The following is a 22915-nucleotide window of genomic DNA, read 5'->3' on the forward strand; positions in this document are numbered from 1 at the left end:
TAAATAGCTCATTTTAAATTCTTCTACTACATCACTTTATGCAATTATCATGTAACGGCTTAGAAAGAGGAAGGGCTGGAGGGAATTTGATTTTCTCAAAGAGTCACACAAGTCTATAGCTGGTAGACTAGAATAGTACATAGACAATGATGTCATGTACAGTGTGGGCAAAGATGGATTTAAGAATAGAACTTCCCTTCAACAACAGTTAGTTTGGAGATTTGTACAGGTGCTACGTACTGCCATTTAATTGTCTACAGCAGAGAAACAGCAGTGCCCAGAAACGAAATAAATCTAATTGTGTGGTCATCATTACAAAATATACTATCTGGTGTAACATCCCATTGGACCAAGCAACTGTGTGTTGCTGTGTTGCTGTGCTCAAACACTGTAGTCCTTTATTCGTTATTATTTAAAATAATGCAAAATATGTTACTTGAATAAGAATTTGTCCATTTTTTATATGTACAGTATAATATATTAATTATACAGTTAGCAAAATATCAGGGGATAATTTCTTAACTGCATTAATTATGTAGTATGATCATGAGACTCGCAAAATTATATCACCCTAGAGCTATAACAAACAGTACATCTACAATATATATTTATACAGTAGATCACTGTATATACTGTATAAATGTATATAGTATATCACTGTATATCAATGTCGCCATTGAGGTACAGTATCACAATAATCGTCCTTTATAGAAAATATTATGTGCAGAAGAAATATTATTGTGATGTCTAATTAGCAACATTGATTTATTGAGATATTAAAATTGTATTTGTTATATGTTTTGGCTCTAGTGTTAATTTGTGACAGTGGTGGTTTCATTTTTAAACTACATAAAAAAAGTTGAATTGTATCTTATAATTGTAAGCATGTCCCCTATAGGTAGCCCTGTTCTGTTCACCTTTTATGCTTACTAAATTAAAATCTACTCCAGGGAGCATCTATTAATTCATAGGGATGTATTCAATACTCTGACGGTAAGCTATGACGGCAAGCAGCGCCGATAGCTTGCCGTTAGAGTATTTAACTGCCTCCCCTTCACTCGCCTTTTCCATCTTGCTGGCTCCTTTCAGCGAGGAGGAAATGGCGAGTGTGGCCCTCAACTGGCGGCGCTCACAACAAAATGCAGCGAACTCGCTGCGTTTGCGGCGAACCTTGCCGTTTAAGTGGATCCTTGCCATCCTCTGATGGCGAGGATTCCGGCAAAACATTGAATACGGCTAGGGGGTTGGACATCAATAATAAACCATCCCCACAAAAAATAAGCCATCCTTGCTGTACAAACCCTCTGTGCCGCAGCTCACTGCTAAATCGAATACACCCCATAGAATACACTTAAGCCCCATACACACTAAAGGATACAGTGAAAGATATCATTCAGCAAGGGCTTTCTGAGTGATATTGTTCTCTATAGCTTCTAGTGTGTACCTTAACGATGCGCACTCCCATGCATCGTTAACAATGATTGATGTCTACTGAACATGCAGATCAAATTGGTTACATAGCCAAATTACCTGCATGTTTAGCTGGTGCCAGTGACGTCACTGGTGTAACTGGAAATTTAGCTTCACCCTGTCAACGTTTCTGGCGCCCCCTGCCCCCATTTTGATTGTAAAATAAATAATTTACACGTACCTCAATGGCGCCCATTTCAAAAAGAGTGTGTGGCCTCACTGCAAGGGCGTGGCCTCGCAACACACTGTAATGCTCATTCAACAATATGCCACATACCATAATGCCCCTTACACATTATACCCAACATCGTAATGCTCATTACACATTATGCCACACACCAAGAGAGACTAGTTTGAGATTCCCCCCCCCAGTATGGAAGAAAAAAATTCTAGTATTAGTGTCCCTTACACATGCCACACAGAATGAGCCAAAAATCACATTATGCCACATGGAGTGAGCCAAAATTCCCATGGAACAAAACAAACTTTGCATTATGCCGCATAGTATGAGCCGAAAATCACATTATGCCACAGATAGTGAAAGCAGGGACATAGGGACAGCAGGAATAGAGAGTGTAACAGCAGAGAGAGAAATAAGATTAGGCGGCTCTGGCCGGTGGCAGCTGCTGTGCGAAGTTGTTTCTGGGCGTCAGCGGCTCTGGTCAGCGGCAACAGTAGTGGCTCTGTATGGCATCAGCGGCGGTTAGGAGGAAGCTCTGGCTGTGAGGCCCTCTGTATACAGTCCACCTATGGCCGCCGTCATTTCAAATCTGTCTGCAGACCAGCAGTCAATCAGGAGCTACTGCATGGTTACTCCCACTTCGAGCACTGATTGTAATTTAATATTTACAATTAAAGAAGTCTGGTTCTGATTATGGACATTTAAACAATTGCATAATGTAAAATCAGCAGGGTGTCAGACTGGCGGGGGAGGGGTGATGAGGACAGCTGCAGGGTCTGCGTGTCTGAAGGGGGGGGGGGGGCACAGCACTAGCAATGCACCAGCTGCTGAATGCTTGATGAGGGGGGGGGAGGCACAGCACCAGGCTGACTAGTCGGGGTGGGGAGATTAATATTGCATCTGGGTGACTAAGTGGGTATGGGGAGTGTGCTTGAGCAGGTATGGGAAGGGGGGGACATAGTCGCCGGGTCAGGGTGCCAGAAGGGAGGGTGGGTGCGAAGCACAGCGCAGGTAACTTGCCTTTTGTGTGCCTGAGCATTGCAGATGCCGGGTGCCTGAGCGGGGCGAGGGGGATCATGCCTCGAAGGTAGGAGAGCTGGGGAGGAGGAGGCCTGCTGCTGGGTGCCTAAGCAGGGGGCTACTTCCCATCATCTTCCGGGTGCCTGATGGTGGGAACTAGTTGCTACTACCTGGCCGGTGCCTGACTGCAGGGCACAGCGGCCGGGTGCCTCAGTGTGGAATGGGAGGACTAAAACAGCTGCTGGGTCTGGGAAGGGCAGGCGGGGGTGTGCGGAGAGAACTTGCCTGCTTTGTGGCTGAGCAGGGCAGCCGCAGGGGGGGAGCACATCAGCACTCTTCTCCAGTGTCCGGTCTCACACGCTCCACTCGGGAGGGAGAAGGTACATGCTGCACTTGGGAGAGAAAGAGGTGCATGACTGATGTGCCAGTCTGGATTTATGCTGCTCCTGCTGGTCGGGTCAGCAAGCATCCCGGGTCTAGCGATCCCTGTAGACTCTGCCAGTGCTGGCTCATCCACTCCTCCTCCTGTTACGCCACTGTGCCGGCACCCGGCACCCACGCAGCCCCCGCTCCCCCAAGCAGCAGCGGGGGCTGCCTTACACTATCTACACCACTGAGTGACGTCACTGAACGATATGTGTACGTACAATATCCGCCACTCTTGTTTCCTGTGCATTTCTCTGAACTTGTCATACCACACCCCCCCCCACCCCTACTATTTGTTGGGCACTTATTATTATATAATTGTAAGCTATAATATACTAAACATCATATGTATGTTTGTACTAAACTTTTATGTATGTACAGTATGTACTAAACTTTTTATGTATCTACCAGTAATTGTTTTTACTTCCATACATAAAAAGATATATGGTAAGGCAAAAACTATTATTTCATTTTAATTCATTATTTACTTATTATGTGTCATGAATTTCCTATTCAGTCTAGTCCAAATCTTTATCCATACACAATAAATAAATAAGAACTGACTAATTCAGAAGTGTTCTACACACTAAAGGAGCCTACACACAGGGAGATTTTGCGGAGTGATCCTGGGCAATGTACAGTAGATCGCTCAGATCACTCAGCAGGATCGCTCAACACACAGCGCTGCAAAGCGATGTTGTGTGCTGAGCGATCCATCATGGCCAGTGTTCTCCGGTGAGATGCTGGATATTAATCACCGGGCGAAATAGAGACACATGGGGCTGGGCATCACTATGGCCCCACACACGAAGCGATGTACTCTAAGTGTGTTTTTTTAAGTGATCTAATCAGATCGCTTAGAAAATGCCCTGAAATCACCCCATATGCAAGCCCTATAACAGATACTGAAGTTAAAACATAATACTAATTGTGCCTCCACACTGGTGATATCAAGGCATTTTCTAAGCAATCTGACTTCATTTGACTAGATTGCTTAGAATATGCATTAACATTGCTCAATGTGTAGGAACCATAGCGTCAGAGATGCACGGCCTTGTGTGTCACTATCATCTGGCGATTAATTTCCAGCATGCTGGGTAAATAAAGTTAATCGCCAGTCAGGACCTGACAGATCGCTCAGCACACAGTGCTGAGACATCGCTGTACAGCGCTGTGTGCTGAGCGATCTCATATCTCATATCGCTCCCCCATTTGTTGACCCCTTAAGGGTGAAACAAAATTCTAATGAATTGCTAAACTATGCTATGCTATAACAGTTTTCAGTCAGCAAAGTGGTGCCAACAAAAATGGACTGAAATTTAAACTGGCTTCTAAATTTATAATACTCATTTACATAATATTAATTTCCCTCAAAGCTTATACAACCCACGACATTTTCGAAGATAATTTTGACATGAACGCACTTCCATTAGCTTTAAGGGAGAAATCTAAATTATACAAGTTATATAACAATGTCCAATTTCCAGTTGGCCATTTTTAAAAGTATTCACATAGAAGGCTTAAGAACTCTCCTGACCTTCTAATTTCTTCAGGCATTTCTTAAATGAGATAATGCTGGCATTTGTTTTAGACTAAGTCATCAATGTTTCAAATGAATATGAGTCTTGTGTAAAGTAAAGAACAGTAGCTTTAGCTGATAATGTAATGCATAACCATCTATACCACTGATACAGTATCACAGAGGCCAAGAGGAAAATTAAATGGAAACATGACAAATAGAGAACAAATATGAAATAAAAGCAAATAAAGAACCAAATATCACATAGGGCATAAAATCAATTAATATCAAACATACAGTAAAAGCTTGAACAGAGTATAGCCAAGCAAGAATAAGAAATAGTGTATTGCAATAGTATCTGACAGGCAGATGCCTACCAAATGTCAATTTTTCTAAATCCGCTTGTATGTAGTGTTTCATTTCTTCTCGTACCTCGTAGCATTTATCAGACAACTTGCAAAATACATTTTCATAGTGCCTCTCAAACATCTCTTCACAATGTCTTAATCCATAATAAAATCTGTGGATGCATAATAAGGGCTCCCTTTTGATGACGAACCATTATTTCACATCTCTTTTTATGGTCACGTGTTACCATCTTGTGGATTTATAGAATAGGAGAGCTGCTTACTGTTGCACCCTAGTTTGGTTACAGATCACCTTGCACTTGAGCTGTGTGGGTCAGTTGCTCTGATTGCACTGTTTTCACCAGAGGTTCCCAAACTCGATCCTCAAGGCATCCCAGTAATCCAGGTTGTAAGGATATCCATGATTGAGGGTAGGAGAATTAATTAGTACATAGTCATATTGATGTTCTCATCTGAGCTGAGGCATGAACATCCTTTAAACCTAGACGGTGAGGCTGCCTCGAGGACCTTGTTTTGGAATCTCTGGTTTACTCTGTTTCCCAATTAAGTAGGTTTCTGCACTCTTGGGCCCTTATTCTGATCTTATTGCAGTACACATTTGCTTGGAAAATAGACAAAACCATTTGCACTGCAGGTGGGGCAGATGTAACATGTGCAGAGAGAGTTAAATTTGGGTGGGGTGTGTTGAAACTGAAATCTAAATTGCAGTGTAAAATTAATGCAGCCAGTATTTACCCTGCACAGAAACAAAATAACTCACACAAATCTAACTCTCTCTGCACGTTACATCTGCCCCACCTGCAGTGCACATGGTTTTGCCGATTTTCCAAACAAATTTGTACTGCGATCAGATCTGAATAAAGGCCTTGTTTCAAGTAAAATGTTTATGGACATGCTAATAGGTCATTGTTTAACCTAGAATTAATTAATCAAACCCATTTAATGTAATTTGAAGATGATCAGATTGTAATTGTATATGGCAAAATAATGCAAAATAGTTCAATTGGTAATGTAAACCAATTTGACTAGATAGTAGCTACTTTTTTAAAAATCAGTGTAAAATAATCCAGACATACTGTAATTTAGTCGATATTTCAGATTTCATTCTGTTTGATTGGGTTGTATTGCTTAATGACATAAACATGTATTAATTGGAAATTTCTGTTGCGATACTGTATATTAAAAAAATCAACGCTATTTTTTTTAAAGGTTTTACCTCAATTTTGTTACTGAAGAAGTAGAAAATCCTGAAAAGTAAGTGAAAAACTTTTTAAATATATAAATGTTTGAGGTGTAACTATATTTATTATACATTCTAGTGAGAAGGTAGGAGACAACATAGTACTGACAATTGCATTTGTGACCTTCAAAACACTGTACAGAGACAATTATTAAATCTTAATCTTTCTTGTCCTCTCTGCAGCATTTCATATGCCACAGGACTGTATGGTGCAGTCATGGTTTGGGTCACATTATTTGGTTATTAATAAAAATCACAGGTCCTTTGCTCCTATTACTTTGTCATGTGGCTTGCCAAAAAGCTCTACAATATCTCCAAAACTTGGACAGATGTATGAAGCCTTAACAAAAGATAAAATAGAGGATGATAAAGAGAGAAATATGACCAGCCGATCAGCTCCTTCGCTGGTATTTCTCAGTCGGTAGCATGACAGGAGCCGATTACTTAGATTTATTGCTTGGATTAATACTACTATGTACACAATAAATACTGTACCTTTTCTACACCTGATAAGAAAGGGGTTGGGTTTCAAATCCTGGTAGTATCGCTTTGGTCAGGATGCTGATAGCAACATCCTGACAGTCCCCATGTATCCCAGTAAGTATTTAAACCCTATTCCTATACCACTCCTCCTGCAATGTAACCCGAACCGATAACTACCACATTTTTACGCTAACCAGCAGCAAACCACTAACCCCCCCCCCCCTCATCAACCTAAACCTAACCCTCCCCCATTGCCCAACCATAATCTCTCATATTAACCAAAGGTATTCGATCTTACTGTTCTGTCTATCGGGATCACATCTATCATGATCCTTATCGAATGCCATTGTACGAACCCAATATCAATGAGTAAAAGTTTGATTAATGGATTTGAGTCCTGATGAAACATGGAACTCACTATGAAGTGGCTGCATAGCCACTTTATTAACCAACTGGGCTTAAGCTTGCAGGTTCTGAGTTGACCATCTCGAAATATGTGCATGTTCCCCTTAATTGTTGCTTTGTACAAACATCAGGTGTCAGCCATAATGAAATCTTTTTTTTTTTCATGTGATGAACATACTGTAGCCAGAAATTAGCATTTAATTCCATCCAGAAGAGATTTCTATATGTCTGCATATTTCTCATTCTTGAACCACTGCATTGCATTTTAGCTGGTCTTACTGAGAAATGCACCACTTTCAGGTGGAAAGAAAAGTAGTCAGGCTCTTAACTAATGATTCCTTTTCCCACTTCATAACATGTTAGCTATTCCCTTCACCAGTTGCCTGGATGCTTCAAGATCGCTTATTGAAATTGAAAGCCATTTATAACAATGTTCTATATACTTGAGGAGGCTTACGTTACCCTATACAGTACTTCAGTCACTTCAATCTGAAAAACAATGGACTTTTAACACTACCTAAAGTTATGATTTTGGATTACTCTTTTTCTGTGGGCATTCATGGTACACATTTGATGATATGATGCTTTTAAGATAAGCAGTTTTTTAAACCGGAGCACACAAAATAGTTGGCTAACTTTGCACATAAGCTATTTATGTTGACAACAGCATCGGAAGTCATGGAGCTCTGTTACTACATGCACCTGCATAGTATGATAGGAACAAGAACAAATAGTCATAATGAGCCTTGATAAATATCTCGATCATGCATATAATTTTTTTTGTTGCACATGGAAATGAAGGTTGACGCCTTTCCTTTGCTTACCAACTCATGAAAAATCTGTTTTCCTAATCTCGCTGTAAGATGGTGATGGTTCACTAATCACTGGATTGTTTGCAAGAGTTTGACTCTGTTGCTATTGTACGTTTTAAATTAATTGTTTAAACAAGCAGATGCTTTTACTCTGTTTCCCCCAGCTGCTGCCACCACTGTGAACAATCTGCCTGCATTATTGTCAAGTGCATTGACTGTACACTTTTTTTTCGTGAAGACTTATCATTATTTTGTATAAATCATACAATGCAATTGTTTTTCACATAATATCTTTGTTGCTGACAAAAGAGACAAAAACACAGTTGCAGTAAAAAAAACTCCCATCACAAATAAAATAATATGTTGAAATTTAAATACTAGATTGATATGCAGAATAGGAAATGAACAATTTCTGTAATGTTAATTGAACAAATGAATTTTTTAAAATCCAATGCTGAATATTAATTTTTTTTCCTGTATAAATTAGTTATTACAGGTTGAGTATCCCTTATCCAAAATGCTTGGGACCAAGATAATTTTGGATAACTGATTTTTCCGTATTTCGGAATATTTTAATATTTCAATGATGTATCTTGAGGTATCTTGTATTTATGTTTTACATATACATCAAACACTTGAAATAAACACAAATATATTTTATTTGTGCATAAAAGAAGGTTTCAAAACATGAAAAAAGTTTGCGTACAATCTCAGGCACTGAATTTAAATGCCAAGCAATCATTGTCTTGCACATATATAGTGCCAGTTACATATCATTCCCTCAGTAGTGGTGTTACAGATGTCTCCAGTAAATTTTTAGCAAAAAAACATGTTTTTGTTCACTTTCTGGAATGTATGGTTTTTAGAATAATTCTAATAACAGATATTCGGATGCGGGATACTCAACCTGTATCAAAATTTACACAACTCATTTTGTGGACAATCAAAGTCATTGCAGTACTCTTTTAGCTATACGGATGCTTTTGCTGAAAAAGACAAATAAAATAATTTCACAAGCTCTTCGGAAATCTCATGCCATAGTTGAAGAACCAGCTATAAATTCTTCAAGGGCATTGCTGAATCCAACATCAAAATATATTTGTTTTTATTATTATGAAGACAATAATTACGCAGTGTATAAAATGAGACACAGGCTTATTTATATGTCTATATGGAGTAGTTACTTGGGTGGCACTGAATTCAAAATACAATCATTACAAATCCATTTAACTCAAATATTAATACAGTAACCAATCAGCAATTGGGGTCAATGTGTATAATAAATGTTAAACATTGAAAGAAGGTGTTTTCATGCAGGGAGAAACTACACTTTTTTATTGGTGTACTGCCCCAGTCATTAGTGATATATTATGGACATTGATTCCAAATAAATGTATTTATTTGTTAACAGTTTCTTATATAGCGCACACATATTCCGCAGCGCTTTACAGAGTATAGTTGAACATTCACATCAGTCCCTGCCCCAGTGGAGCTTACAATCTAAATTCCCTACCACATGTACACGCACACACAGACATTCTAGGGTTAATTTTTGTTGGAAGCCAGTTGACCTACCAGTATATTTTTGGATTGTGGGAGGAAACCGGAGTACGCGGAGTAAACCCATGCATGAATATACAAACTCCCTAATACTTACAGTTAGGGCCATGGTGGGTATTGAAACCATGACCTCAGTGCTGTGAGGCAGTAATGCTAACCATTACACCATCCGTGAATGTTTATGTCTTCTGAGAATTATTGTATAAAATATTAAAATGTGGTCTCAATTCTACCACTTAGATTTACCCCTTATCATTTTTGATTCTTCTGACCTTGGCTTGGCTCATTAGGTTGGCAGTGAAAAGATGGACAGTTTCTAGATTGGTGCCAATCTAGAAAAGTTTATCATCCTCATATGCTCGTTTTGATTCATGACCCCGTCTCTTGTGGTTTGGATGCCTTCAATCAGCCCCATTTAATTGGCTGATTACGCTGTAATAGCCATCCTCTATTTTCTAGTATCGGTGCAGCGCTATTGTATTTATATTGTGTTCCAGTTTATCACCCTCATGCATCATCAATACGCCATGTCCATAATGTATTGTCATATATTTCCCATTTACCGCAGTTATGTTGTATGTATATAACATAACACCCCCCCCCCCCCGGGCGGCTCGGTCTCGTCGGAGCATTGGCGCTCCTGTGACGTCATCTGGCTCGCCGGCAGCGTGCTTGTGATGGGGTGACACTGTGGGTTCTCCGCACTCTTCTATAAATGTAAGTGTATGTACATTGATTCTTATATGTCTTGACGTTGGCATCATAACCCATGGGTTGTGTCTTCATTTCAACCATATCATAGTGCTGAAATTCGTCTGAGTGCATGCTGTTTTTGGTTGGATATATATATATATATATATATTTTGGAAGCGGCCCGGCACTCACCGCTGTTGTTCAGCTGCCCTGGTGCCCGTCTATGTGGAGTAGGTAAGAACAAAGAAAAAAGACTGGCACTCCGGGGTCTTCAATAAACGTGCTGTATTGAGTGGCAACAAAAGCGCTGTTGTTGCCACTCAATACAGCACGTTTATTGAAGACTCCGGAGTGCCAGTCTTTTTTCTTTGTTCTTATATATATATATAGCGCTTCCTTCCATTCTTGTTTTTATATATATATATATATATATATATATATATATATATATATATATATATATATATATATATATAGATATATATATATATATGTGTATATATAAATATATATATAGTGGGGTTTTAGTTCATGAATTGATCAATGTATTTAAGCTTGTAGCCTAACGCCAAGGGACCCCATTTCACTGCAGTAAAATAGGGTTCCTTGGTGATGGGCTGCAAGCTTACATTCATTGATCACTTTGTGAATTAAAACCCCATTTATTTAATTGATTATTTTAATGTTAAGGTGAGTTAGTTTGTTGCAGTGAGTGCTGTATTTACTAGTGTGTGGTCACAGGCCACTGCACCCCAACCTCGGAAGTGTGGGTGCTGTTTGCACCCCATTTGTAGGAATGGTGAGTGTGTTGGTACTTCTGGGGTACAGTGGCCTGTGACCACACACTCTAGTAAATACAAATGCAGATGACCCAGCACTCACCATAATAAACTAACTCACCTTAACATACAAATAATCAATTAAATAAAATGGGGTTTTAGTTCATGAATTGATGAATGCATTTAAGCTTGCAGCCCATCGCCAAGGGACCCCGTTTCATTGTAAGTCCTACACTAACAATTGGTCTCTCAGGTACCTGGCAACTACTGACACATCATAGCTAAAATGAACATGTGTTTTTTCTTAGTTTAAAGCTCACCTGCCAACTATGCCAACTAAAAGCCTTATGACTTTTAAAGATGAGGCAGTCACCTAGCACCCACAAATCCCGGGTTGCGGTGCAGTGGCCTCTGACCACACACTCTAGTAAATACAAATACAGGGGGCCTATATAAGCTCATTCATCTGAATTTGTGACAGCTGCCCTTTTAATACTAAGTCAGGTGTGTTAGGTGACTGCCTCAGAAGATCCAGACTTCTCTCTTCGCTAAACAACCCACTGGCAGAAACTCCCTTTTGTGTTATTACAATTTATATCCCTTGTCTACAGTCTTGGGCCTCCCATATGCTCAGTTTTTGAGAGTATGTAGAGTTAATAGTGAATTACATGAGATGGATCGACAATTGCTCACTATGATACATTTATTAATAGGGCATATCTTCCTAAAGAGTTGAATTTAATGAACGATACTGTAAAGCTCTTTCTAAAAACAGGGAAGGTTTACTGAAAAATTCCCCTGAAAACAAGGACATCTCAAAACCAATAACGTGGGTGAACTAATATAACATCAATAGTGTCACTACTAGGAAAAAAAGCCACTGAACTTTGGCCCAATATATCTTCAGACCCAGATCTCCCCATGTTTGCTGACACCAGAATTCGACCTAGCTATTCCCAAGGTCAACATCACAGTGTTTACTTTTGCACCAAGCCTCTTTCTTAGCCGGAAAAATGTTTGCTTCAAGCGCCTTGGTTGACGATGTTTACCTATATGGTACCCAGGGTCGTCATTCACAATTCCATACACAGTTAAAAAAATTTGGAGTGACATCCGTTTTATTTGGTTTAATATATATATATATATATATATATATATATATATATATATATATATATATATATATATATATATATATATATATATATATATATATATATATATATATATATTAGCCAGGGTGCTGCGCTCAGTGGGTATGAACAGGGGAAAGAACGGGCAGCACACACTCGGACTTGCAATCAAGGATAACAGACACTGGGTGCTGTTAGCGACGTTTCTGGGTTTATTCCGTTTTCAAGCTAAGAACTTGTTCTGTGTGCCTCTTCTATTGGATTGGTATATATATATATATATTCTCTATCTCAAAAATCATATTTAAAGTAGATTTATTTAATATTTTCAAAGAAACAGCTTGCACATCATTTTATCCATTTTGTTGTAAAATGTAAAATACTATAAGGTTTCATGTGGCTATCATCTGACACCAGAAATACATTCCTCAATCTTCAAAAATCATTTTCGCTATATCAAAGGTAAATTTATCAATTGCATATAGATCTTATGCATCTCATAAGTACTGTAAACAGGAGCTTGGGAATGCATCCGCCTGTGCTAAGGAGAAGGTTTGCCACAGTACTGCAAATTGCTCCTCTTTCCTCCCACTACGCATTAATACACCATTTGCTTTCATTCCTGGAATAGCAGCCATATACTATGTAATGATATCCAACTGTCCATTTAAATGACATACTAGTATTAAGAATTTCAGTAGCAAAAGAAATAGAGCATATGTCTAAGATGTAACTCATAGGCAATCATCTATTGAAAAATGTTCTTCGGAGGTCCCCTACGGCAGGGTTTATATGTTCATTAATAAAAATAACAATGCTATAGTATGTATAAATTATGAAATGCAGACATCGCCAAGAGGTATGAACTTCTACACACATTATTAACAACAGCTATCATAAAACAGAAGATAGCAGTCCCAAATCAATTTTCCATTGAATTGCATACTGTGAGGTTCCCTAGCAGAGGCTGCTGGATAGAGGAAATGTACTGTAGAAAAATATTATATTGCATGCATTACATGCTACAAGCAAAGCAAAAAATAAAGATCAATGAAAGTAATATATTTAAATAACAGTCCTTTAATTAACCTAGAACCACAGAAATACTAATGAGCAATGGTATACTCAATAGTAGAAAGTTATTGAGTAATGGATTGTGGTAAATGAAGCTGCACAAGGTAAAAAAATCATGTGTTTACATTAGAAGCTATTCTGCTTTTATGTTTGTACTGGAGTATTACCAGGTGTTGGTAGATAGGTGGACAGATTCTAGGTCAACAGTCAAAAGGTCGACTTCATATGGTCAACATAGACAAAAGTTCAACACTGTCACGACTGGGGATTTGGGACCCGGGGGTGACCTTGGTGGCTAGCTGACAACCCAATGGAAACAGGACGGAGGCAAGTAGATACAAATGGGTAATGTTTATTGCATATAATGAACTGGTACAGGGGACATTTGAAAGTCTGTAAAAGTCTTTTGAAAGCTGGGAACTGATAAGTTACTTGGAGGCACGTAGTAGAGGCACGGGAGCACAGGAGCTGGAAAGCACAGAGTAGGGCCACTAGAGTGCAGGTGCCGGAAGCACGGAGTTGGACCACTGGAGAGCAGGTGCCGGAAGCACGGAGTTGGACCACTGGAGAGCAGGTGCCGGAAGCACTGTAGGCAGTGGTGAAGGTGGTTGCGGGTGCAGGTACTGAGGCACGCAGAGACAGGTGGACACAGGTGCAGATGCTGGAGCGTGCGGGTGCAAGTGGTCACAGGTGCAGGTAACTCGGAAGCACAGGTGCAGGTAACTCGGAAGCACAGGTGCAGGTAACTCGGAAGCACAGGTAACTCTGAAGCACAGGTAACTCTGAAGCACAGGTAACTCTGAAGCACAGGTGCAGGTAACTCAGAAGCACAGGTGCAGGTAACTCAGAAGCACAGGTGCAGGTAACTCGGAAGCACAGGTATGGATGAACACTGGCACAGATGAACACAGGTGCAGATAACTTGGAAGCACAGATGCAGGTAACTGGAAGCACAGGTGCAGGTAACTCGGAAGCACAGGTACGGATGAACACTGGCACAGATGAACACAGGTGCAGATAACTTGGAAGCACAGGTGCAGGCGACTCGGGAACACAGGTGCTGGGACAGGAAGCAGGTACTGGATATAGGTACAGGGTAACACTGGTGCAGGTACTTGTAATGCAGGAACAGGTGAACACTGGTGCAGGGTCTTGAAGGCACACAGGTGTAGGAACACTGGTGCAGGGTCTTGGAAGCACACAGGTGTAGGAATGCTGGAGCAGGGTCTTGGAAGCACACAGGTGTAGGAATGCTTGAGCAGGGTCTTGGAAGCTCACAGGTGTAGGAATGCTTGAGCAGGGTCTTGGAAGCACACAGGTGTAGGAATGCTGGTGCAGGGTCTTGGAAGCTCACAGGTGTAGGAATGCTTGGAAGCAGGATACAATGCTGGGTAACTGGAATACCACAGAGCTTAAGCAGGAACACAAGCTGAAGCTTCCTTCCAAGTTATTGACAACAATGCAAAAGCAAAGTGTCTATGCAGGGCTGGGAGGATAACCCCTCAGAGCAGCACTGATTGGCCATCCGGGTGATTGGGAATGGCCACACCTGGAACAGTCTCTGGATGAGGCCAACAGGGAACTTGTATCTTTCAAGTGGTAACCACAGAGTTAATGGCTGAATCAGAATCACCCAGGTGCTCGTTACAAGCAAATACTCAGATCTTGCTGCAGCAGGCTGAGAAACAAGACTGACAGGCAGGTAAGACAGGACAAACACACTGAGTTCTGGCAGGATTGTGACAGTACCCCCCCTTTACGGGTGGCCACCGGACACTTCAGGAACTTTGAAGAAAAGTCACAATTCTGCCTCATCATCAGAACAAGTGGACCATCCATCGTCGACATAAACGGAATTCCCGTTCCATTGGACACGATAATGAGGATGACTTCCGTCCGGAAGGAACACTTGACTTGGACGAAGAGGACCACTGGAGAAAGACGTAGAATCAAATTCATCAGGGATAACTGAAGTATTTTTGACTGGAACTGAGAGACGAGAAGATCGGGCCCTTGAGGCTAAGGCACCACTAAGACTCAAATTAAATCTTGTTCGATATCCAGGAGCTTTCGGATAGCCATCTTTAGCATCTAACTGAATTTTTCTCAGAGGTAAGACAGGGCAAGGTGAAACAGGATTTTCAAGGAAAGGGGTAGAGTCATAATCCTCATCATACTCGGAATCAGAATCCATGTCTAGAGTTAAAACTGCCTTGCTCTGACTGGAGGTTTCTGAAGACTTGTTGGGGCAAGGTACCGTAGAAGGTTCCACTTGAGGATGAGACAGAGAAACACAGCCAACTCTTAAGCTCATGGGTACAGACCTTGAAGATGTGGGATATTCAGCAGAAAACTCGAAGGAATCTTTGGAAGGAGACAGAGCCATATAATGTAGTTCCATATCTATGGACTGAGTCTTCGGTGACGACTGTGAACCAGCCTGTTTTCTGGCAGCCCGAAAATTTTTGATATATTGGTCAAGAAGAGCTTGATCTTGTTCGGAGAGTTCCATCTTGGAGGACTGAGCTAAATCTGTGTTAAAGTATAGAGTCTCTGGGCTGAAGGATAGTACAGACGTGGAAGTAGACAAACTTGGACCAGCTGGAACCGGAGGACATCCGATTGTACTTGAACCAGCTAGGACCGGCAGGGACTCTGGTTTGACGGATGGGACCGGATGATCATTGAAGATGCTTAAACCGGCTGGGACCGGCATGGACTCAGGATTGATGGATGGCAACGGATGATCCCTGAATATACTTGAACCGGCTGGGACCGGCATGGACTCTGGACTGACGGTTAAGACCGGATGAGAACCAGAGGTGTCGGAATCGGCTGGAACCGAATGAGCCTCCTGACTGACGGCTGGAACCGGATCATCATTGGAGGTACTTGAACCGGCTGGGACCGGAGTGGACTCTGGACTGACGGATGGGACCGGATGAGGTCCAGAGGTGTCGGAATCGGCTGGAACCGAATGAGCCTCCTGACTGACGGCTGGAACCGGATCATCAATGGAGGTACTTGAACCGGCTGGGACCGGAGTGGACTCTGGACTGATGGATGGGACCGGATGAGGGCCAGAGGTGTCGGAATCGGTTGGAACCGAATGAGCCTCCTGACTGACGGCTGGAACCGGATCATCAATGGAGGTACTTGAACCGGCTGGAACCGGAGTGGACACAAGACTGCGGACCCCCACTTGGGGCTGGAGACTGGGGACCCCCACTTGGGGCTGGAGACTGCGGACCCCCACTTGGGGCTGGAGACTGCGGACCCCCACTTGGGGCTGGAGACTGCGGACCCCCACTTGGGGCTGGAGACTGCGGACCCCCACTTGGGGCTGGAGACTGCGGACCCCCACTTGGGGCTGGAGACTGCGGACCCCCTCTTGGGGCTGGAGACTGCGGACCCCCTCTTGGGGCTGGAGACTGCGGACCCCCTCTTGGGGCTGGAGACTGCGGACCCCCTCTTGGGGCTGGAGACTGCGGACCCCCTCTTGGGGCTGGAGACTGGATGTGGTCAGAATCACTTTGTTCTTGGGCTTGCGGAGTGAACAATTCTCAATGAAGTGGTCTGGATTACCACAGTAGAAACATAAATGGAGAGACCTGCATCTTTGGCGTTCAGATTCTGAAAGCTGGGACCTCCGCTTGCCCTGGACAGAAATTTCGCTCTGAAGGTTGGGAGGCCTTTCAGATTTCACAGGCACTTTCACTGAGACTCCTTTCACTTTGGAGCTGTAGTTGATGGGCTTCACCACCTCAGGAGTGTAACTGAGTAACGTAGTTATTATGGGAAAAATTTTTGCCAAAAGTTCTTGCAGCTGGATAAGTGAGTGGTGGTAGGTTCCCATTGGTATTGCTGTCAGATTTTGCATAGCCACTTTAAAGTCACTAGCCAAGTCCAGGGGCTTTTGCATACTGTCACGACTGGGGATTTGGGACCCGGGGGTGACCTTGGTGGCTAGCTGACAACCCAATGGAAACAGGACGGAGGCAAGTAGATACAAATGGGTAATGTTTATTGCATATAATGAACTGGTACAGGGGACATTTGAAAGTCTGTAAAAGTCTTTTGAAAGCTGGGAACTGATAAGTTACTTGGAGGCACGTAGTAGAGGCACGGGAGCACAGGAGCTGGAAAGCACAGAGTAGGGCCACTAGAGTGCAGGTGCCGGAAGCACGGAGTTGGACCACTGGAGAGCAGGTGCCGGAAGCACGGAGTTGGACCACTGGAGAGCAGGTGCCGGAAGCACTGTAGGCAGTGGTGAAGGTGGTTGCGGGTGCAGGTACTGAGGCACGCAGAGACAGGTGGACACAGGTGCAGATGCTGGAGCGTGCGGGTGCAAGTGGTCACAGGTGCAGGTAACTCGGAAGCACAGGTGCAGGTAACTCGGAAGCACAGGTGCAGGTAACTCTGAAGCACAGGTAACTCTGAAGCACAGGTAACTCTGAAGCACAGGTAACTCTGAAGCACAGGTAACTCTGAAGCACAGGTAACTCTGAAGCACAGGTAACTCTGAAGCACAGGTAACTCTGAAGCACAGGTAACTCTGAAGCACAAGTGCAGGTAACTCAGAAGCACAGGTGCAGGTAACTCAGAAGCACAGGTGCAGGTAACTCGGAAGCACAGGTATGGATGAACACTGGCACAGATGAACACAGGTGCAGATAACTTGGAAGCACAGGTGCAGGTAACTGGAAGCACAGGTGCAGGTAACTCGGAAGCACAGGTACGGATGAACACTGGCACAGATGAACACAGGTGCAGATAACTTGGAAGCACAGGTGCAGGCGACTCGGGAACACAGGTGCTGGGACAGGAAGCAGGTACTGGATATAGGTACAGGGTAACACTGGTGCAGGTACTTGTAATGCAGGAACAGGTGAACACTGGTGCAGGGTCTTGAAGGCACACAGGTGTAGGAACACTGGTGCAGGGTCTTGGAAGCACACAGGTGTAGGAATGCTGGAGCAGGGTCTTGGAAGCACACAGGTGTAGGAATGCTTGAGCAGGGTCTTGGAAGCTCACAGGTGTAGGAATGCTTGAGCAGGGTCTTGGAAGCACACAGGTGTAGGAATGCTGGTGCAGGGTCTTGGAAGCTCACAGGTGTAGGAATGCTTGGAAGCAGGATACAATGCTGGGAACTGGAATACCACAGAGCTTAAGCAGGAACACAAGCTGAAGCTTCCTTCCAAGTTATTGACAACAATGCAAAAGCAAAGTGTCTATGCAGGGCTGGGAGGATAACCCCTCAGAGCAGCACTGATTGGCAATCCGGGTGATTGGGAATGGCCACACCTGGAACAGTCTCTGGATGAGGCCAACAGGGAACTTGTATCTTTCAAGTGGTAACCACAGAGTTAATGGCTGAATCAGAATCACCCAGGTGCTCGTTACAAGCAAATACTCAGATCTTGCTGCAGCAGGCTGAGAAACAAGACTGACAGGCAGGTAAGACAGGACAAACACACTGAGTTCTGGCAGGATTGTGACAAACACAATCAAAAGGTTAACATATCAACACATGAAAAAGCCAGGTTAATTTAAACCAAATTCTTTAAACTTTTTCATCCCTTACCATCCACATGTACTTTGATTGGAAATGTGGCCTGGCGAGTGAAGTGAGCCATGTTAGGGGATATGGTACACTAATATGGGGTCCAAGCAATGAAATCTACAAAATTAAAACCAAATACAAAAATGAAAAAAAAAAAATTATGACCTCTTCATGTGTCGACCATTTCTGCCTAAACACTTTGCTTGTGTCAACATTTTATCACTGTCATTTGGTGTCAACCTATTGACTGTCAAACTAGACACTGTCAACTAAGGAAGCCAATCCCAGGGCATTTTTTTCAATCTCGGGATTCAGGATTGAAAAATGTAAAATCTCGGGATTCCCGGGATCCTGGGATTGGCATCCTTAATAAAAAATTGCCCCATATATACTTAAATGTGTTTTTTTAAGGTGAAGCTGGTGCCAGGCAGGAGGGCGGTGTGGCCAGGAGCCGAGTGGGTGGGCGATGTGGCCAGGAGGTTTGACGGGAGCAAGGTGGACGTTGCAGAAGTAGGAGTGCATCCAGGAGCAATGTGGCTGTGTGGTAGAGCGGCGGAGCGACTGTGTGTCCTGAGAAGGTCACCTCTGACATGTCACGCTGTGCAGAGCCACACAGTCGGGGTCGGGAGAAGCCAGACAGCGTCTGAGCAGGTGCTTAGATGCTGTCTGGCATTAGACTGTGCATATGCAGTCTAATCCTGGGATTGGAAACTCCAATCTTGGGATTAAAATTCCAGTAATTTGTGGCCAAATCCCGGGATCCCACTGATCCCGGGATTGGCCACCCTACTGTCAACCATTTATTCCATAACCTTAACAGACTGCTTATTGGCAGTAGCCTAGTTGCGTGTCTGGCACTCTGTAGTACCCCTACATTGGTAATTCGCGACTGCTATAACTTACTTCCCTTCATTTCAGGTATTTTATTAGCAAGTTAGATGGGAAGCAACTAGAAAAAAGAGATATATAAATATATCTACCTAAGGTGCTTGGGTGTGAGTGTGCTTGGCTCAAGCAGCAATCTAAAAAAAAGGGGGAGTCAGCCCCAATACAATAAAAATAACAAAAGAAGTGGTTGATTGCGCTAGAATAATGATGAATAAATTTACATTAATATATTAAAAAGAAAGAAGTGGGTTTGGTCGGGTGTGTACATAAACAGGGTTTTTTTTAATCATGCAATACTAAGACTTACAATACATGACATAAAGCACTAAAAAAATACAATAAAAAAATAATTAAAAGAGTAACAGTCAGATCAATAATCACCCAGATAGATCCGGCGAGCCAATGTATGGAAATTATCGTAGTGGAAGCCACACTTGGGAGGGATGATTTGTAATCCAATTGTTATGGAAAGGCTGTTGCTCAAATGTTGCTGAATCCTCGAACCCCAATTTTAGTGTCCGGGCCTTTAGGAGGTGGCGTACCTCCAAATTTTGTTTGTTGCCACTGAGTCAAGGGGTGGGTCAGTTATTGGAGCTTGTGAGCTGTGATGTTCCGACGTCGAAACATATGTAATCCCTCTGTGGATTCTATTAGTTTCCACTTTTTAACAGGAATGGTGGATATGGCTGGCAAAGGGTGTAGACTCGATCTGCAGTCACTGGAAATGCACCTACGCATTTCGCTGCGCTCAGCAGCTTTTTCAAGGTCACCTTGAAAAAGCTGCTGAGCACAGCGAAACGCGTAGGTGCATTTCTAGTGACTGCTGAAAATGTGGGGGTTCGCCACCTCCTAAAGGCCCAGACACTAAAATTGGGGTTCGAGGATTCAGCAACATTTGAGCAACAGCATTTCCATAACAATTGGATTACAAATCATCCCTCCCAAGTGCGTATGCTTCTTAGATGGGAAGCAGCTGACATGTATTAGTTAAGCACATTTACAATTGCTGAAACATGGGCACTAGTCTGTTTCTACTGATGGCATAAATTAAACAGTTTTTACTTCTTCTGAAAAGATCTTTCATAAGCCCCATACACACTACACCGACGCTGAAATTGGCAGCTGTGGAGACCCCAAAGAGCTCCCCCATACTGTAGCTTTAGTATATGTGTGACCAAATTGTAAAATCACCCCTCATCCCCGCCTAACGCCGGGTGGCATAAAGTCTTTCACTAAGCAGCGAACAACCGCTGCTTAGCGAGCAGTGCAGAATCAGGACCTTTGATTTATCAGATATCCAGAGCACCTGTTGCCATTTTTCTGCATCCCAATTCCTATTTTTTTGTGCATAGTTGAGACACTTTGCATTGTTTCCACGTCGGAGGTGCTGTATGGCTTTTTGGCCACAATTCTTACACAAAGACAACTTCTTCCCAGACTTCTCTGAACAGTGTATGAGTGCATCTGTGTCCCAATGGTTCTGATGTGATGTCACTGCTGGACTTTTTCCTATCCTATCCTAGGAAAGTAAAGGTGCCCATACACTAGTAAGATTTATCTTCAGATCTGGCTGGTTGGAACAAAAACATGGTTATGGATGAGTGACAGTTTGTCAGTTTTCCGGCATTTCCAAGCAAATGGTCAACTGTCATTTGCTCTCATCCATAACCAGGTTTTTGTTTCAACCAGTCAGATCTGAAGATAAATCTGCATGTGTATGGCCACCTTAAGCTTGATGTGTATTTCATCTGATGCAAAGACACAGCCAACCACTTTATCTACGCTTCTCAGCAATCGTGATTCTTCAAAAGAACTTTAACACCACATTTTGCTTTAAAATCTTTGCCTGAGAGAGGCCTTAATGATGCACTATAACTACCTTGTGTCTTGTGGCTGTGTGTGATCTTGTCATGGTGTATGACCTGAATCTGTCTTATACAACCTCACCTTTGTAGCAGAGTTTAGCTGTTCTTAACCCAGTTTTAAGCCTCACACACATTTGTTTCAGTTAATGAGGGGTAGATTTATTAAGCTCGGTGATGTGATAACGTGTCTGGTTTTTATCACCGGCCAATCAGCAATTGGTTTGAAAAATGACAGGTAGGAGCTGATTGGCCGGTGATAAAAACCAGACACTTTATCACTTCAAGCTTAATAAATCTGCTCCTAAGTGTGTTTCTACCTATGTTTGAAAATGAAGATCACCTGTTTGGGATGAGTGATTTAATTATGCAATTAGCTTTGGTGCTACAAAATCAATGACTTTGTGCAAGGGTACCTAAAACAATTGAAACTATTTTGAAGGAAAATAAGCTTCGCACAACATATTTATGTAATTTAGATTTCTCTTTTGATTATTTACTTTGCATTTTGTCAATTGATGAAAATAAAAAAAAAACTATAAAATCTTAAATTTTTGCTGCATTTTATCCATACCTGCCTACACTTTTGCACAGTATCACAGTATCAAAAGCTTGTCTGCTACCTTGTGATTACCTCTGTGTTTATGTATGAGTGAAAGAGATGTCGTTTCACTCGCTGCCAGCAGATGGCAGTGTTTTTGTTAGCCACTAGACACACACACACATACCCTCCAACATGACCCATTCCATTAGGTACAAAATGCTCTGTTCCTGGACTTTCCTGCCAGTGGCAGTACAGTGGCAGTTACAGAGGTTGGACTCCAGTACAGTCCAAACTTTAAAGAGGGGGAGTCACATCAACTGCCAGTGAGTCCAGGACAGTGATGCTCTGAGTGGCATTAGGTGTGGCTCCCCTTTTTGAATATTGGACTGTGCTGCAGCCCCACCTGTGCAACTGCCACTGGTAAGGAAGTCCAGGAACAGAGCATTTTGTACCTAATAGAATGGGCCATGTTTGAGGGTATGCATATATAGCATGTATGGAGCATCCAGTGGATACTCTGTGGTACATTTACTAAGATTGAAGTTCTACTGAAGATGGGATGCTGAAATAGACAACCAAATTCTATATGTTATCTTCTAGAAGTTGCTAAATAAATACAAATTCTGATTGGTTGCTATGGGCAACATCCTATCTTCAATAGAACTTCCATGTTAGTAAATGTACCCCTCAGAGTGGCACTGCAGCAGCAATACTGACTGCATGCTACTGCTACAGGCACCCTGCTAGCCAGAAGTAAGGGTCCTTTTGCATATTAGTACTGATCACACATACAGTTATCCTGTTCAATGGAAACGCTTGCAAGAAATACCCATTTACTGTACATAACCAGTGGCGTAACTTGGGGTCCGCAGCCCCAGCGATGGCGGGGGGGAGC

At 42.5% G+C, this 22915-nt stretch overlaps 1 protein-coding gene across 3 annotated transcripts in view; it reads left to right on the plus strand.

Annotated features, from left to right (window-relative positions):
• Positions 1-22915, plus strand: part of SLC7A11 (solute carrier family 7 member 11) — a 248006-nt gene that overhangs the window by 110836 nt on the left and 114255 nt on the right. For all 3 annotated transcript variants that reach the window (XM_083173680.1, XM_083173663.1, XM_083173671.1), the window contains one exon: positions 6194-6238. In XM_083173680.1, coding sequence (XP_083029806.1) covers positions 6194-6238 — 45 coding nt within the window. The remainder of the gene's footprint in view (positions 1-6193; positions 6239-22915) is intronic.

The sequence above is a fragment of the Crinia signifera genome, chromosome 1 (assembly GCF_055691185.1).
Source record: "Crinia signifera chromosome 1, ASM5569118v1, whole genome shotgun sequence".
NCBI classification, from domain to species: domain Eukaryota; kingdom Metazoa; phylum Chordata; class Amphibia; order Anura; family Myobatrachidae; genus Crinia; species Crinia signifera.